Below are 16,667 nucleotides of genomic sequence, written 5' to 3' on the forward strand. Positions count from 1 at the left end.
AAAACGAGCTCGGATTTCTCGCTCTCTTAGCCCTAACTTACCGCATCATTCGGGAAAGCTGTGTGTGACTGGACGGGAGGGAGACTGTGATACGCGGGTTGCGGTACGCGTCCGACATAGGTTGCCGGGGGCTAATCGGCTCCTAGCCGGTGTGTCAGTGTGACTTTGAAGAGGAACGACGACCTCATTTGAAGGCACGCAAGCTGTCACTTGATCTCAATGGCGTTGATGAAGGCGAGCAAGAGATTGGTCAAACGATGGGTGCAATGGCAACGCAACGATGATCACCCAACATTCAAATGCTTTGACTCAGGCCACAGACAGATTGTACGACGAAGCCCTCAACCTTCTCTTCCAGCACGCTCGCAAGACACCACACTATCCTCGTTCACTGCAAAGATCGTCAACTGTGATTGATGCGAGTGACAAATCACTTCGACGCTGCGTCTACGGGCGCACTGGAGGCGACGCTGGCGTGCAGCGCGTATACCGCGTTGCGCACGGTGCGGAAGTTGCGCGTCACGTTTCCCTCGATCACGATCTTGCCCTTTGCGTGTTTCTGCACGGTGACAGCGTCGGGTGCGGTGGAAGAGGCGGGCGCACACACAAGCATGCCCTCGCCCGCAAATTCGGCCGGCACGCGGAAGGGCGACGCGGCCAGCGCCGACTTGAGCGTCGACAGCTTGAGGTCGCCAATAAAAAGCGTTCCCGGCAGCTTGGCTGACGATGCGGACGCGGCCGAGTCCAGCCGTCCGGCATGCACGCCGCGCTGAACCAACGCCAGTGCGGCCCGATTGCTTGCCGGCTCAACGTCGCCATCGGTCTCAGCCTCGGCTTCAGCTTCGGCTTCGGTTGTGTCGTGGACGACAGAGCGGAGGACGTGCTCGTCAGCAAGCTCCATGAGTGCCCGTGCCTGGACCTGCTCGCTCCCCTCTTCTGCGTCCTCCGCGAGGCTCGCTTCGGTCTCGAGCACGGGTGCGCCGGCGACAGCATCGCCCGCCGCCTTGACGAGCGCACGCACATGCGCGACCTCAAACTCCTCGAATCGGCTCATTTCGAGCTGCGCCAAGAGTCCCTCGCCGAGCGTGAGCGTGTAGGCATTGGTGACCTCGCCGATCTGCACGTGCTGCATCCAGGCCGGAGCGTGCACGTCGTGCGTGAGCGTCTTGATCGCCTGCAGCACCGAGCGCATGTCGGCGCGCGTGGGCGCGTCGCCGTTGACCATGATGAGCCGGCGCGGATGCAGCTGCGGAATGAGCGTCTTGAGGGCACGGCCGTCGTTGAGGCCGCTCATCTCGACGAACGCGATGCGGCATGCGAGCACGATCTCGATAAGCTCGCTCACAAACTTGGACGGTACTGCCGCCTGCGCCTTTGCCTCGTCTTCGAGCAGCTTCTTGCGGTTCGCTTCGGCTGCGAGTGCGGCCGATTCGGGCGAGGCCGAGAGCGGGTCCGCCGCCGCCGATTCGGCCGCCTCGAGCGCGCGCCGTCGCGAGAGCCAGCGCGCCACATCGACTACCTCGCCGAATCCGTCGACGAGTCTCTTGCGCTCGATGGCGGGGAACAGACGGTAGCGCACACCCAGCCCGAATGGACCCTCTTGGCCGGCCTTGGAGCCGAAGAACGACGTGGCGCGGCTGGCGTTGCCCTTGAGGTAGATGTCGAACGAGAGCTGGTTCGTATCGGCACCCTGACCCGCGCCCGCGGCATTTGCACCGCCGCCGACGCCGCCGCTTTCGGCAAATGCGGTGCCGTAGGGGCGTTTGCGGATGAGTTCTCCGCCGGGTTCTGCTGCGCCCGAGCGTGCAACGTCGTAAATGTCCTCGCCCTCGCCCTGGCCTCCGTCCGAGTCGCTGTCCGAGTCGGACGAATCGTCTTCGTCGGCCTCGAGCCTACGTCGGGATCGTGCGAGCAGCGCCCTCTGCTGCGCGAGTCGATCCCGCTCGACTTGTTCCGACTCGAGATGCAGACGCAGCTCCTCGCCTTCGAGAGGCACTTTGCTCTGGAGCTCATACCTCACAGTGGCCTCGCCCGACACGACCTCGCCGAGCTTGCCCTTGGTCCAAGAGAATCCCTTGGGCTGGCGCTGGTTCCAGGCGTCCCAGAGTTGGCGGCAGAGTGAGCCGGGCTCGCCGCGCGAGATGAGAACGATGGCGTCGTTTGGGTTGCGTGCGAATCGGGCCAGCAGGCGACGCGACGGGCCATGGGTCATGGAGGGTGGCACGGCGAGCACGACCCTTGCCTGATCCTGCGGGATCGCCTCGTCCATCTGTTGGAGCGAGGCGAAGACGCGGACGTACTTGAAGTCGAGGGGCGAGGAAGCAGCAGCATTGCGGGCACCTCGTCCGGCGCGATGCGCATCGGGCTGACGATCCTTGTCGGCTTCGATAGTCTCGTTTGCCTTTGTGGCCCACTCGCGCGTCATCCACTCCATGTAGGTGCGCGAACGCTCAATGACTTCCTTGCCCGTGCGGCTGATGAGGCAGAGCGGGAAGCGGGCGTGCGGGTATGCATAGGCCCAGTGCTGGTCGAGCAGCACCATGAGCTCGAGCAGACGCGCCGAGGCGTCGATAGGGAAGAGGACGGAATGTCCGGATTGGATGGTCTTGTGCACGAGATCGATGAGCGCCGCATCGCGATCCTTTCTGCGAGTGTTGACCACGAGGCCGCGCTCGATCTCGGTGATGAGCAGGTCCGGCCGACGAACGGCATCTGCTCCGCTGCCAGACGATGACATGCCAGGGCCAGCTGCGGAAGAGGAGAGGAGGATGGTGCCATCGAGATGGCGTTCGCGATTGTGGTTCCAGTCGAGCGCGACGACGACGGTGCCCGAGGTGGGGCTGCGGATCTTCCAGATGGCGCCTCCGAGCGAGTGTCCAGCATTGTACGCAGTGAGTGTAAGACTGGCACACTTGCCTTCGAGATGGGTGGGCTGCATGTATCGTACCGTCTTGATGTGTTCGAAGGCGTCTTCGATTTCGGCCGTAGTAGCGAGGCATCTTCGCTTGGAGGGGAGGGAGCCGGCTTTGTTGGAGGCAGCCTCTTCGGCGTCGATGTCGACTTCGTTTCTCCAAGTCTGTGTTGCCTCGAGGACGGTGAGTTTGCCCATGCTCTGCACGGGCATGGTCGCATACACGAGGCAGCGGAGGCCAAGCTTGGCGTAGGCGTACGCATAGAGGCCGAGATGGTCGAGCGAAGAATGCGAGAGAAGGACGAGGTCGATGGTGGGCGCCAGCTCGCGCAGCAACGTATCGAGCGGAGCTGCTTTGAGCTGGCTGAGGTCGAGCAAGGCTGGGTCGGAGTCGCGCTGCTGCGCCATGGACGACGATTCGGCTTGGTCGTCGGATGAGCCCGATGCGTGCGAAGAAGGCAGGTCGAGTTCGGATGCACCGGAGAAGAAGAAGTCTTCGGGCGATCCGCAGTCGATGAGCACGCGCACATCGTCCATCTGGAGCAGATATGCGAGTGCGCGCGGATGCTCCTCCTCCTGCGGCTGTGAACCAGCATCGGGATCGAGCTTGGTGCGGACGCTCGTCTCGGAGCCCGCCGCGGCGGCGTAGGGCACCGAAAGCGGAACGAATGTGATCATTCCTCCGGCGTGTATTTGACTCGGAGAGAGGTCCGGGTGGTGTTGGTGGTGACAACAGAAGGAGAGGCAGTAGTCCGACAGTGCAGCTGCAGACCGTGCAGAGAGGGCACCGAAATCGGTTCCGAATTTGGGCAGCTTTGCCTGGACTGCTGGACGAGAAGAACAGCACGCGTGGTCTGTCCGCGTTGCCTTTTGGGCTCATCGGGCATCGGGGACGGGCTGCTGCAGCGCGTGGCCAGCAGAGTGTGCGCTCGGACTTGAAAGTGACAGACGGACAGCAACACATTCGGCACGCCGAGGCCAAGCCATGCCCTCTTCTTCTTACAATCACGTCCCTCGCTCCCTCACCTCTGCGCGCATCACGAAGCCCTCGTCGCCCCATCCGAAACAGCGCGCTCGGCTTCTCCGCCAGCGGTCCGTGTAGACTCCCACGCTCGAACCCGCACTCGGCTCTGCCAACACACCTGGCCTCTCGGATCCTCCGCAAGCTGCGGCATGTCGGCTCACTACGTCGGTCAGATCGCACCCAACTACGTCCACTCAACCATGCAGGCGAACAGCGACGATGATTCGTTCACCTTCACCGTCGGCAAGCTCGATGCCGGCATGGCCATCCTCATCGGCGAGAAGGCGTCTCTCATCGAGTTCCCCTCGCTTCTCCTTCCCCACGGCGTCTCGTCCGGTAGCGTAGTCAACATCCGTGTCATGCGCAACGACCAGCAGGAACGTCGACAGAAGGACGACTTTGACCTACTCCAAGAAGACATCCTCCACACGTTCGGCCAGCAAGCTCCCAAGGTGCCCGCGCTTCGCCTGCGCAACGTCACCCAGACCTCGGTGACGCTCGAGTGGGACCGACTCAGCCTTGCCACTGCCAACCTCCTCTCGCTCGATATCTACCGCAATGGTCAGAGACTGGCACCCATCCCGAATCCGCTCCACAACACCTCGACCAAGCTCTCCGGTCTCGATGTCAATGCCGACTACACCTTCCACCTGGTCATGAAGACCACCGCCGGCACCTTCTCGTCGCCGCTCATCAAGACGCGTACCCACACCATCAATGACACATCCGGTATCAGCGTCTGCTTCGGCCACGTCCACGACGCAGAGATGCTCCAGGCCGCCAAGAAGGCGCTCGCCAGCATGAAGGCAAAATGGAGCGACCGCATCCAAATCGACACCACACACTACATCTGCACAGACCCGCGCAATCCAGGAGACGTCCATGCTCAGCCTTCCGCGCACGGTAACGGCTACACCAAGGCCATGCAGCTCAGCATCCCCGCCGTGCTGCCCCATTGGATCTTTGCCTGCCACGACCAGAAAAAGATGGTGGGCATCTCGCCCTTCTACCTAGACCAGGATCCGCCCAACGCAGCCACCATCCGCCAGAGCATCGACCAGGTCTTGGGCAAGCACTCAGCGTCAGCAGCAGAGCCAACGGCAGCAACATCGGCGGCGGCACCAGCACAACCCTCCAACACCTCGGATGCGGGGCCACCGCCGCCGCCCCTCGAGAAGGACACAAAACCTGCTGCCAGCAGCGCAGCAGAAAGTGCGCCTGCTGCAGAGCCCGAGAACGAGGCTCATCAGGAGGCGGCGGCCGCTGGCTCGCCACCCGAGGCGTCCGGATCTGCGCTTGGCCTGAAATTGAACGAGGACGAACCGGCCCCCCCGGCACCGCAGCCGCAGCCGCAGCCGCAGCCGCCTACGCCGATCATCACCACATCGGCTCCCTCGGACGATGGCGAGGATGACGAGGCGCCGCATGCTTCCGAATCGTCGGCACCGCCACCGCCGCCCCAGGTCATCGTGACGCCCACTGAGCCCGAAGAGACTGAAGCCGACGCGCAACCCAAGGCAGAGCCGACATCGCACGAGGACGAGTCGGACGGCCTGCACGCCGACGCGCATGCCGACGACGACGACGACGGCGACATGGACGACGTCAGCCTTGGCGGCAACACCAATGCCGACGACGAAAACGAAGTCGACGAGGCAGACACCCGTCTCTTCTAGAACTCACTCTCACCGTCTTGTAGAGAATTGCACACGCTTTTACACACACACTATCTTAGGCTGAGCAGCGCGTGCCTTTTTGTCCGGCGGTACTGTAAGTTACAATTGAAACAAGACGTTATGCAAAACACAAGCCAGGCAGGGTTTGGGTCTATTGCCAAAGCCCTCCGTCTCCAGCGGCGCCTGTTTTGACGCCGCCCTTTTCGCGCTTGCCCTTGAACTTGCCGCCCTTGGGGCCGGCCTTGTAGTAGTCGCGCATCTCCTGTTTGGAGTAGCCTGCGTCCTGCTCGGCCTGCCACTGCTGCATCCTGGCTTCGTGCGTGGTCATGATGCCTGCATCCTGCATGCGCTGCGTCCTCGACGGCGTCACGCTGCCCGAGCCAGGCAGCGACTCGGCGCGCGCCGCATCGCGCGCCTCGATGCGCTTCTGCTTGGCATACTGCGTCTTCCAGTCCGTCTTGCTCTCGCGCCGCGTCCACTTGGCTCCTCCACTGCCCCACGCCGGGATCGGAGGCATGTTGGACTCGAGCGACGTCGCCGAGAACGCCTGCTGGTAGTGACGGTACCAGCAAAAGTTGAGCGTGGCCGAGCGACGCCAGCGCTTGCTCACACCCGAGCACGCGATGAGCGAGTCGACCGGAAGCTGCAGGAAAATGTGCTGTGCAATCTCGCTGTTGAGTGAGCGCAGAGGATCCGTCTTGGATCGCGACGACGTGCTGCGTTTGGAGCTCGTGCGAAGCTTGCTGCGGCTTGCACCCGAGGCAGCCGAAGAGGAGCCAGGCACATGCGCCGTGGTGTCTGGGTCGGCATCGCTCTCAAAGTCGGTTGTATCCGTCTCGACAACCGCAAGACGCGAGGACGAGTTGGCACGAGTAGGTGACGCGGGACGGCTACGCTCAAGCGGCGTCGCGGCGGCGGTGCCCGGATTGGACTGGACATTGACGAGCTCGTCGTCCGTGTCGACCTGCTCCCACTCGGTGAGTCCCTCTTTGGACTCGATGGGGCTGGTGTCGGATGTGCCCAGCGTTGCATTCGCCAGACGCGAGCTCAGCACGCTCTGCAGTAAGTTTGACATCATTGAATGGCTGCACCTCGATGTTGCAGTCGTCCAAGTGTGTTGATTAGGTGTGTTTTGAAGCCGAGGGGAATAGATCAGTTGGTGGTGAGATTGAATGTCCCTTCAAAGTTAGTCGGAGGTTTGTGAGGGATGTAGGAAGGGGAGAGCGAGCGAGCGAGTCAGACGGCGAAGGGGCAAAGCAGCGTCCAGTGACTCAGCTGCAGGGTCTGGCTGGGTCGCTGCGGCCGTCGAGCTGCGGAGGAGCGGGAATGGCCCCACCTGCAGCCACATCGAGCAAGAGCGTCCGTGCCCTGTCTAGCTGAGCTCGCGGCTAAGCAACGCAGCCAAACCGGTGGGCCACCTCGCGTGAACCTGCCCACCCAGCCACCTTTTCGGCTGAGCCGCACCAGAGAGACGCGCTCCTAGCGGGCGCAACCTCCACACACGACGGCTTTAGCCTGCACGCACCACATGCAAGGCCTGGTCATTAGGCGTCTGTCCTTATTGCATCTGGGCAGCACCTTCGGTACATCCGACATCGATATCAGCTCCTGCTCGCCGACAGAAGGAAGTGCTCTATCTCGAGCACGTCGTGCTTCATCTCGAGGCTCGCGGCCATCCGAAAAGCTCGTGTGCCTGCGGCCATGGCGGCGGTGGAGCTGCACAAACTCAACGGCGACACGTCCTGGTTGATTCGGCTCCCTCTCAAGCAGCAGCTCGAGTCACGGTCATTCTACAACATCGTGCTCGATCCTTGGCTGCATCCTACGCCTCAAGTCGACGGCTCGCCACTGTTTTCGCGCCAGACGCGCATCGAACCTGCTGCGTTTGGATCTCTCGCCCAGCTCGACTGCTGGCTACGCTCGCTCTCCTCCAACGAAGCGCTGGACGCTGTGCTATTCAGCCATCCCTTTACAGACCATCTCCATCCCGAGACTGTGTGTGATAAAGATTCGCTTGCGGTCCTTCGCGCGGTCAAGGCAATCTTCACCACGAACGACTCGCTGTCCGCTCTTCGAGCGCTCGGCGTCAAGGGGATCCCTGCAGCATCCATCGTGGACATAACATCAACGGCCTACCGTCAGGATGGTGGCGATACGGACAGGCTTCCAAAAGGCATAGAGATCGAGCATCTGCCTGCTAGGGATTGGGCTGCCTCCCCAGCATGGCACAAGCTGCATTCGGGCATTCTCATCTCGTGTGCGAATGCCGCGACTCCAACGCAAATCTTATACTCTCCACACGGCGTCACGCCCAGGTCGATCCAAGCACGCATGCAGTCGCCATCGCAGGGAAAGATGGCGAGGATCTTGATACACAGCTTCGACCGGCAGACGCTGCCGCTCATCGGCACAGTGGCGTGTGGATTCCCCAACGTCCTGGATTTGATACCCACCTTTCGGCCAGATGCAGTGCTCGCCACACACGACGAACACAAGCGAGCCGAAGGTATCGTCGGACACCTCATCAAGCGAACCACTGTCTCGCTAGACCAAGCTGCGACCCGGCTCCGACAGCAACATCCCCACATACCCTGCGTCCTCAAGCAGCTCGCTTCAGGCGAGTGCTTCACTGTATCCTAGATTGGCCCCTTCTAAATACCACAGCTGTACCGTGCACAACTGATGCTCGCATCCGAGCACGTGCGCGCCAATAGTTTTGAATCTTTTGATTGCGGCAGATCAGGGGTTGAACAGAAGAAGCGAGCGGCGGGCGCTGCTTTCATGCACGACGGAACGTCCTGCCGCTGGCGGTCTTGCGTTCCTTTTCGGCGAGCTCGGGCTTGGCGCGGTTGAGCACCTTGAGGAACTCGGCGACGCGGTGGCGCATGCGGCTGTGCATGTACGCCTTGGAGCACTTGATGTGGTAGTGCAGATAGTCGCGGAACAGCTGGATGCGCGAGATCGTACCCGCCATCACCTCGGCGTTGGCAAAGTGTCGCGGGAAGAGCACAAAGGTGACGTAGCCGACGTCGTCGCCGCGGTTGAGGCCGGCGACGTTGCGCACCTCGAGCGGTGGCTCGCGATTCGAGTAGAGCACCTGCGGCGCATTCTGGATCGACGGCTGGCGTCGCGCATCCACAAACTCCTGCAGGAACACCTTGCCCAGCACCTTGTCCGTCTCCTCCTTGAACGTCGTGCTGAACACCACCGTCACACGATCCGCCGACGGAATCACATAGATCGCCTCGTCATCGCGGTAGTTGATCGGCATGATCTCGCCGGGCGCGGCCGGCTGACCGCCTTCCGACGCCTGCTCGAGCTGCTTCTGCAGCGCAAACGCGCGCTCGAACGGTGCCGCCATGGCATTGCGCTTGAGCAACGACACGCTCTCGATCAGCGCATCGCGCTCCGGCCCTGGCGCAGGCACCTTGGCAAAGTCGAACTCGAGCGTCACGCTGTACTCGGGCTCCACCGAGCTGCGCAGCCACGAGCCGTACTCGCGCTTGAGCACATCCATCGCTCCCGCCTGCACCAGCTCCGACCAGCAGCGGATGTCCATGGACAGCGTCAACGGGCCCGCCTTACTCGGCGACTCGAGGTGGTACGCAACGCCATCGAAATCAGTGAATGTCTGGTCTACCGATGCCGGCCTGTTCGCAGGAGTTTCTCGGTGATCAGTAGCTTGAACCTGCCTTGCAGCATCCACCATCATCTCGACTTACCTCTCGAACTTTTCTGTCAACACATCACGGATGATGATGTTCTCCGTTCCTAGCAGAATCATCTCGGCTGATGTCGGTCCTCGTCTGCAATCCGATTACGGGTGCGAAGATTTAAGTGGAGGCGGTAGGCTCGATCGATCGGCGCCGCTATGTTGGGGTGCGAGGCTGCTGGCTTGCGTACGGTGATGTGGTTGTGAGCGCCTGTCGAGAGCGAGACGTCGAATGCAGCAGCAGAGGTGCAGAGTGATGACGGTGGAGAAAGCGGAATGGTGTCTATGCTCGAAGTCGAGAAGTTGGAGAGCGTGTGGAGTTGGCCGTGCGGATGGGCACTCGACCAGGCGGCGAGCCGATTCAACTCGACCCGCACAGCCATCGGTCTGTGCGCCCAAAGCGTGATGATGCTGGCCGAGGCAACGCGGATTTCGGGCGCTCTTCGAAATTCTCGCGCGAGTGAAATGGTCATATTGGCACCCGCCTCCTTGCTCGGCTTCGACTCAACTTTCCTACCGCCTTCTGACACTCGTGGGATTGTCATTGTCAGCTTTACTGCATCGTATCGGAAGCACAGGGTCTCAGCAATCTTTCCCTCGAGCGCGCGGATAGTCCATGGCGCATGTGAGCTGCTTTGAAGGAGGCAATGAGCGTGGGCACGTTCCCACGATGGACAGCAGAACGATGTGGTTAACGCGGAGAACGCCAAGCTGTGGGATTGTCTGCTGCACTAACAAGTACCTGCATTCAAGACATGACATTGCTAATGGCACGTCAATCAAAGTCGACGTCTTCGTCGCCCTCATCTAAGTCTTCGATATCGCCGTCCAAATCCACCGCGTCCTCCTCCTCCTGGAAAGCCGCCTGACGCTCGGCCTGGCTGCGCGCTGCTTCCGCTGCTGCTGCTGCTCTGTTGGCCTCTGCTTCCGCTTCCCTCGCTCTTCTTTCCGCTGCCGCAATTTGTCGTTGTTCCAGCGCCGCCTGTGCTGCGTGTCCCGTATGCCCGCCTACAAATGGGATGGAGCCGCTCTCGTTGTCGGCGAGCACCGAGCCGTCCTCTGCAGTTAGTACAGCTCCCTCTGCGCCGATGGAGAGGCCGGCGTCAACGGCCGACATGGCGGCTCGGCGACCATCGTCTTCCTCGTTGGATAGCTCCTCCTCGCGCATGGTGCGGCGCCTTCCGATCTGCACAATGTACCGCTCGCCGAAGCGCACCATCTGATACTTTCCCACTTCGATCGACTCCTCCAAATCGCTCAGCTGGTCCGCCTCCGCTGAGCTGCCCATGGGTGGAAAGCCTTTGAGCGCACGAAGCATGCGCGCTTGCTCCGCGCTCCGTGTCCGCGCAGGCAGGTGGTCGCCACGCGTGGACTGACGTATGAGCCGACGTTGCACGGCTGCCTGGCGAGCGGGCGTCAGCTGCGTGCTCGGGCCTGCTTGGGTCCCTGCTGTGGCTTCGTGGTGGACGGGCTCCGGCGAGGGGGATCGTGACCAGGCTCCTTTTGATGGATGGGATGTGTGCTCCCAGAGCGTGTGGATCGGCGGTAGATATGCCATGGCTGGTCGATTGTTCGATAGCGCTCTAGTGCATCGCCAAGACGGATCGCCGCTCGAGGCCGTAGCCCTTCCTGTCTTCCGAGTAGGCCGTTCAACGGAGGCGAGGTCGTAAGGTCGCGGTCGTGGCGGAAGGTGTTGGGCTCGTTTCCAGGGTCCGCCCGACTTGTGTGGAGCAACCGAGGCGCGTCGAGGGCGTCGCAGCGGCAGGTCCGATTGGAGATCGGCGATGTTTGCCTGCATCGGGGAGCTGACTCGCGCCTCAAGATGAACGGATCGGTGCGACCACTCGATGCTAACATCCCGTTGAGACTCACTCTACGGCGCCGCCTCGCCGGGACATCAGCCAATTGTCGCTAGACGGGCGTAGAGACGATCAGCGAGGCGAAGATAAGAGTCATGTACATTAGCCGCCACCATCAAGTCTGTGCCGAAGTCTTGAAGAAAAGGAAGAAGAAAAAGAGGTCAAAAAAGATGGATTAAATTTTGCAGCCCCACCAAAACAGCAGAGCTATTCAACATCCGGCAATCTCACACACGGCGTCAGCATTGGCCCGACTGGAGGTTTCAGACAGTTCCGTCACCGCGGACAGCTTTCTCACGCTAGGCCTCGAGCTCTAGTGTTACACGGGCTGGCCCGCGAAACCCAGGGCCGTCAACGTGGGGCGGGTTCGGCAATACAAAATCGCACATCTCGCGTCGTGGTCCACTTCAAGCGACACAAGAGCCGGACTGACAAGTGGTGGAAGCTGTCGAGAAAAGGACTCTGCAACCAAAGGATCTCCCACGGGAGCAAGGAAAGTAGAACAAAGTGGGCCAGATGAGCGCGCTAGATTCAGAAAGAGCCACCCCGATGCTTGCGTCGTGGCCGCATGGCCTTCTGCGGTACTGCGCTTGGCGAGACAGCGGTGTCTGAGTTGTGCGGGAGCGAGGCATGTAGCGGCCACCCGAAAACAGAGTCGGATCTGTCAAAACGCGGCCCTCTCTGACGTGGTGCACGCGAGCGCGGCTCTCGACGTCGCGGACATTTTCCGGGCGGCTCAATCACAGTGCAAGCTCGCATCAGCTGCTCGCCTGGACGCTTCTGTATGGCAGCGAGCTACGCCGCTCCAGCAGCAACGAACTTGCCCTTGTCTGCAAGAAGTCTTGTAGCGCCAACATCGGCGGAGCGCCTGACACATGTGCCAAGTGTCCCGTGGCATCGTGAATCCGCAGGTCTGACCCTTGCCACCTCCCTTCCCTGGCGAAGCAGGGGTACGCTACGGACCTGTCCCCCGTTGCTCAGACCAAAGTACTGTACGGCATTACAAGCCTGCAGCTCATACAGGGCCAGCCACTACAGATTTGGACCTAGACTGCAGATGTGCGACTCGCTTCGGTGGACACATGTGCATCTGTCTTGTCTTCACGATCACGGACCACCGTAAGCCTGGAGGGCACGGCAACCCCTCCTCTAAAGCGAGGTCGAGGCTTCCAGAGCCTGCCTGGAATGGAAGCAGGTCACTATACTACACCGCTTCGGTGCCAAGGCTTCGACCTTGCGCTAAAGCTCACCACAATGATCGATGTGGGACGAATGACGCTGGCCTGGCGTCCGTGCGCTGAGGCACCTTGATGGACCTCGATAGCTAAACGCGGCCCTGAGCCCACAGTGAGCGAAGATCGACAATCTCGTATGATCTGCCCACGCTTACTGTAGGTGCTGCCTTGCCCGCTGATCGCACGACCCTCTGATGTCAAGCGGTTCCGCCGATACTGGACTAGTTTGACATCTGTCGGCAGATGCACCCTTTGCCTTGGCCGGATGAATCTCTGGAGTTACACAGGCTTCTCCTGACAGTGCCGTGCCGTTCCGTGCCGTGCCGCTCCTAGCCTCCTTGCGTTTGATGTCGCCACAAACATTGACGGGCTAAGCTGAGGAAGCCAGGATTTTTGCCCCTTGCTTGTACGCATCTCGCTTCCTTCCTCATCTTCTCCATCATCACTCTCCGCCATAGCACCACGCCTTTCACCCTGATCATTGCAGCTCGATTCAGCCAGGAGAGACCGCCCTCCCCCTGAATCCACCCGGTACCTGCATCCAAGGCCGATTCTGCTAGCATCGGAAGGCATCGCTCGAGTGCGCATCGACCTCGATCGGCGATCTCAATCGGATTTCACCGACCAGAACTTCATCCCTAAAGCTGGCCCGCCGTACTCGAATCCATCGACGGCAGCATCCAAGGTAAGTGTTGATCGTTTCACCTCGGCAGTCACGCCACCGCCTCTCGTTGAGCTGTCTCGCAGGGCTTCTGCATCGATGTGTCCAGTGTTGGGGCTTCGGTTTCTCGGCATCGATCGAAGAAGATAAAGTTCGCCTTCGATGGTGCATTTCGAGTTCATCTGATCCCGATAGGCAAGGAGCCATGGGATAAGCGAGGACAGCGGCCTGCATTTTCCAGATCCAGCGACAGGGGCAACTGGCAGTACAAGAAGCGTTCCGATGTCACGCGCACATGGGGAGCCTGCGCGTGAGAGTCGTGTCGCTCTCGAGAGCAACACTTGTGAAGCCACGACGTTCAGAGTGTTGGTCTCATGCAAAGCGCTGGATGACGGAGTGGACACAGAATGGCTGCTGCCGAGGAGCGCAACCGCGGATGAGGTTTGGCACTCCGATCAGCACAGGACAAAGAGGTCGGCAATTGGCCCAGCTGACTCCAGCAAAGGGGCAGACGTGCAGCGGCATACCATCGGCAACATGGAGCTGCATCAGACCATTGGGACTTCAGGCACAGCTGGCGGCTACAGTCGTCGCACCGAAGCTGATGCGGAGCGGCGCGGGAGAGAGGCAAGCAAGGGCTGGCACGCATGCGAGCTCGGCAGGAGCAGACGGAGATGAAGGTTGGGCCCTTCATATCGGGTTCTGCACACCGCCGATGAGCGTCACTTGATCTCGCAAGCCAGCCCTTTGTGGCGGATGTGGCGACAGCGGACGGGACTGTTGCGATGCCCTGCCTGAATCATGCGCCAATCCCACATGCCTGCACGCATATGCAAGGGTCTGATGAATTTGGGCGCGTTCGATGCAGCCTCCTCGCCCAGCTTTGCAACACTGTCGACGCCTTGCCATTCTCGCCTTCTGATGATCGCCGTTCAGGCTCACGCTTGAATCTCGAGTGATCGTTCGCCTCGGCCTCCGCTTCCTCAGCATGGCAGCGCCTTCAGAACTTGTACCAGTGCAGAGGCAGGAGAGCGATGCGGAGTGCAAACGCGCTGTCACGTCGCCAAGAGAGGGGGGCAAAGGTGCAGACGCGACACGGGCGGAGCTAAAAACGCCCATTTCAAAAGTGGCACAGCAGCCGCCTTCGAAAAGTGTTGGTCTCATAGCGACTGGGCGGAAAATCCCTTCGCGTTGGATTTCTCGCGCCCCTTGCGTCGTGGCCCTCATAGGCGAAGGCAACGCTTCAGCATCACGGCAGCGGCTCTGCACCATTGCGCTCCTTGAACTGTGCCGCCCTTGCCGTTGCGTGCTGTCGAGAGCACCAATGCAGCAACGGTGACTAGCCAGAGGGTCGAGTTGCACAACCTATCGCCTTGCGTACTCGCTTGCCTTTCCCGCTCTTCTTGCCTGGTTAGACCATCTGCCGCTCAAGTTCACCAGCTTGAGCTTCAGCGCATCTGATGATGGCAGGCGCTTTCGGGGTAGTAGACCGAACTGCTTGGTCAAGCGGCTGTTGCTTTTTGCTGACGGACCGGCTGCTGCAGTGTCGAAGACGGAGTTCGATTCGACCTTGTTTGCAGCGTTATTTTAGACAGCGCTGCACGACCAAAGATCGACGCAGTCAAAGATGCCGGCGCCAATAGGTCCTGCAGCACTGCCTTGTGATCTGTCGTTTCTGCACGCCTTGGGAAGCTACAGTATTCGCCGCTCAGACTGGCGTCCGGTTGCACGAGCTCTTTGCATAAATGACCAGTCACCCACAGACCGGCGATGCGATGGCAGCTCGCCACACTAGTAGCCGCGTGTTCGGCTCGCGCTGTCCTCTCGGCGCTGCAAGCCTGATCGGCTGAAGGGGTGAAGCCCGTGCGGATGTGATTGTCTTGCCTCATTCGCATCACGTTGTTTCTCCTGCGACCTTTGACCCGATGCCTTTCGCAGACGTACGCTTCTTCGCCTTGCGAATTGATCGTACGGACCCCGAAACAAAGGTGGCCTTGCGACTCACTCTGCTCGGGCGGCTACGTCCAAATTCTGCCGCGCTCGATGGCTGGCAGCCTATTCGCTTCGCCGCAGATACGGCATGTTGACCAGCTCCGGCGAATCGTGGTGACGGTGTCTGCCTGCCAACCTCGCATTCCCTTTATTATTATTTATTATTTTATTATTTGTTTCATTCCGCCCCCCTTTACCACACCGGCGCCCTGATGCGGTTCGTGCCCACGCCAGACCCCTGGCGTCTGTCGATGCATCAGTCTTGCATCGATGCCGCCACGCGCAGATGCTCCTCCTGGACCCTGTCTGCCCCTCACTGGCCCACGTCCATCGAGCTGCATCCGCCCTTCCTCCCTTGTAGCCGTTGCAAATCGTGTCCGCCGGCCATGAAAAGCGCTGCTCTCGCCTAGCTCCGTCGCCTCTTGTCCTGTCATGGACGAGCCGACGAGACAAATCAGTCAGACGCCAAGGACTCCGGTTCCCTGCCTGCAGACGCACGCAACAGAGCCTCCCTGTCACACTTTCCGGAGTGAGGCTTCCAGAATAGGCCTGTGCGTCGATTGGCTCTCTGTCTCGAGCAAGATGCTGCCGCATTGTCGTGTCGAGGCCACTCGTCGCCAAGGGTCCCCATACTGTGAATCGCAACAGGAGATGGCACAGGAGGATGACTGGAAGGCCACCCCCGCACCGATCGGATCCGTGGCTTTGTGGTTTCATTTGTCGATCTTTCGCGCATAGCAGGCTTTCTGGACGAGACAAGGCTTCCAAAGGGCTGGCGTCCTGCAAAGCGAGTGGCATTCATTGACGTGACCCCTTGCACCCCGCATTTCTCGCCTTATGGCCCTTCTCCCATCCGTTCCTCCCCCCTGCAAGCCGCAGCCATCGCGCAGCAGCCCGCCTCGATCCGCCCCCTGGTCCACCTGGCACCACCAAAAGCAGCTCATCAGTGCCGCCCGCAACCACTTCCTTCGATCCGCGTTCCCGCTCACTTGCATCAAGAACCCCTTGCGCTCTCTCTTGGTTGCACCACACCCCTGCAGCGCCCTGTCCCGCTTGCAAGTCGTCGATTTCCTGGCACCCGTCAGCTGTAGCCACGGATCCAGTTCAGCTCAGCTTGCATTACTCTCGCTTCGCTTTCTCTTTGCTACCCTCGCAGCGGGAAGCAGCGACAAGTCGGCAAACGCCCACAATCACCATCATACTTTGTTTAACAGTAAGTGCCGATCCACCTTGGGGCCAGCGCTTCGTTAGTACGGCCCTTCCAGACTTTCTACGTGCTGTCGCGCTTCATTCCACCTTAAAAGGGCTTATGCTTGTCGTCGATCCCCCCCTTGACCGCCTCCCTTTCTACTTCTCACTAGTATCCCCTCGTCTCTAGCATCGACCCTATCCCACTCCTCTCGCCCTCTTTCGGTTTCCACTGGTCCCCAACTGCAGTCCGGTCCTTAAAGACTCGTTGCTAGACAACGTCTGCCCGCCATATCTGTATCCCCTTCCAGATCGCTCCGGCTTCGACCTCGCCTCCCCTCCTCTATCCACCCAGCGACGCTATCCGACGCGCCACCCACAGTCTTTTCCACCGATTCCGCCTCGCTTT

General features: G+C 60.7%; 7 protein-coding genes across 7 annotated transcripts; 3 read left to right on the forward strand and 4 right to left on the reverse strand.

The window, feature by feature from the left end:
• Positions 1-430: 430 nt before the first annotated feature.
• PAN0_010d4141 (cleavage and polyadenylation specificity factor subunit) lies at positions 431-3,589 on the reverse strand (the record flags this gene model as incomplete). The annotated part of the gene is made up of 1 exon (XM_014800595.1): positions 431-3,589. The coding sequence occupies one exon, from the start codon at positions 3,587-3,589 to the stop codon at positions 431-433; it is 3,159 nt and encodes a 1,052-aa protein (XP_014656081.1).
• Positions 3,590-4,084: 495 nt separating this feature from the next.
• Positions 4,085-5,611, forward strand: PAN0_010c4142 (chitin biosynthesis protein; the record flags this gene model as incomplete). The annotated part of the gene is made up of 1 exon (XM_014800596.1): positions 4,085-5,611. One exon carries the CDS (start codon positions 4,085-4,087, stop codon positions 5,609-5,611), a length of 1,527 nt encoding a protein of 508 aa, XP_014656082.1.
• Positions 5,612-5,762: 151 nt separating this feature from the next.
• On the reverse strand, positions 5,763-6,689 carry PAN0_010d4143 (uncharacterized protein; the record flags this gene model as incomplete). Its single annotated transcript, XM_014800597.1, has 1 exon — positions 5,763-6,689. One exon carries the CDS (start codon positions 6,687-6,689, stop codon positions 5,763-5,765), a length of 927 nt encoding a protein of 308 aa, XP_014656083.1.
• Positions 6,690-7,312: 623 nt separating this feature from the next.
• On the forward strand, positions 7,313-8,251 carry PAN0_010c4144 (uncharacterized protein; the record flags this gene model as incomplete). Its single annotated transcript, XM_014800598.1, has 1 exon — positions 7,313-8,251. One exon carries the CDS (start codon positions 7,313-7,315, stop codon positions 8,249-8,251), a length of 939 nt encoding a protein of 312 aa, XP_014656084.1.
• Positions 8,252-8,390: 139 nt separating this feature from the next.
• PAN0_010d4145 (ARP2/3 complex) lies at positions 8,391-9,868 on the reverse strand (the record flags this gene model as incomplete). Its single annotated transcript, XM_014800599.1, has 3 exons — positions 8,391-9,261; positions 9,334-9,346; positions 9,433-9,868. 3 exons carry the CDS (start codon positions 9,866-9,868, stop codon positions 8,391-8,393), a joined length of 1,320 nt encoding a protein of 439 aa, XP_014656085.1.
• A 230-nt stretch (positions 9,869-10,098) lies between these two features.
• Positions 10,099-11,121, reverse strand: PAN0_010d4146 (uncharacterized protein; the record flags this gene model as incomplete). Its single annotated transcript, XM_014800600.1, has 1 exon — positions 10,099-11,121. The coding sequence occupies one exon, from the start codon at positions 11,119-11,121 to the stop codon at positions 10,099-10,101; it is 1,023 nt and encodes a 340-aa protein (XP_014656086.1).
• Positions 11,122-12,367: 1,246 nt separating this feature from the next.
• PAN0_010c4147 (uncharacterized protein) lies at positions 12,368-13,292 on the forward strand (the record flags this gene model as incomplete). Its single annotated transcript, XM_014800601.1, has 3 exons — positions 12,368-12,445; positions 12,905-13,102; positions 13,188-13,292. The coding sequence occupies 3 exons, from the start codon at positions 12,368-12,370 to the stop codon at positions 13,290-13,292; spliced, it is 381 nt and encodes a 126-aa protein (XP_014656087.1).
• Positions 13,293-16,667: the final 3,375 nt, after the last annotated feature.

Source organism: Moesziomyces antarcticus (genome assembly GCF_000747765.1).
Source record: "Moesziomyces antarcticus DNA, scaffold: scaffold_v10010, strain JCM 10317, whole genome shotgun sequence".
Classification (NCBI taxonomy): domain Eukaryota; kingdom Fungi; phylum Basidiomycota; class Ustilaginomycetes; order Ustilaginales; family Ustilaginaceae; genus Moesziomyces; species Moesziomyces antarcticus.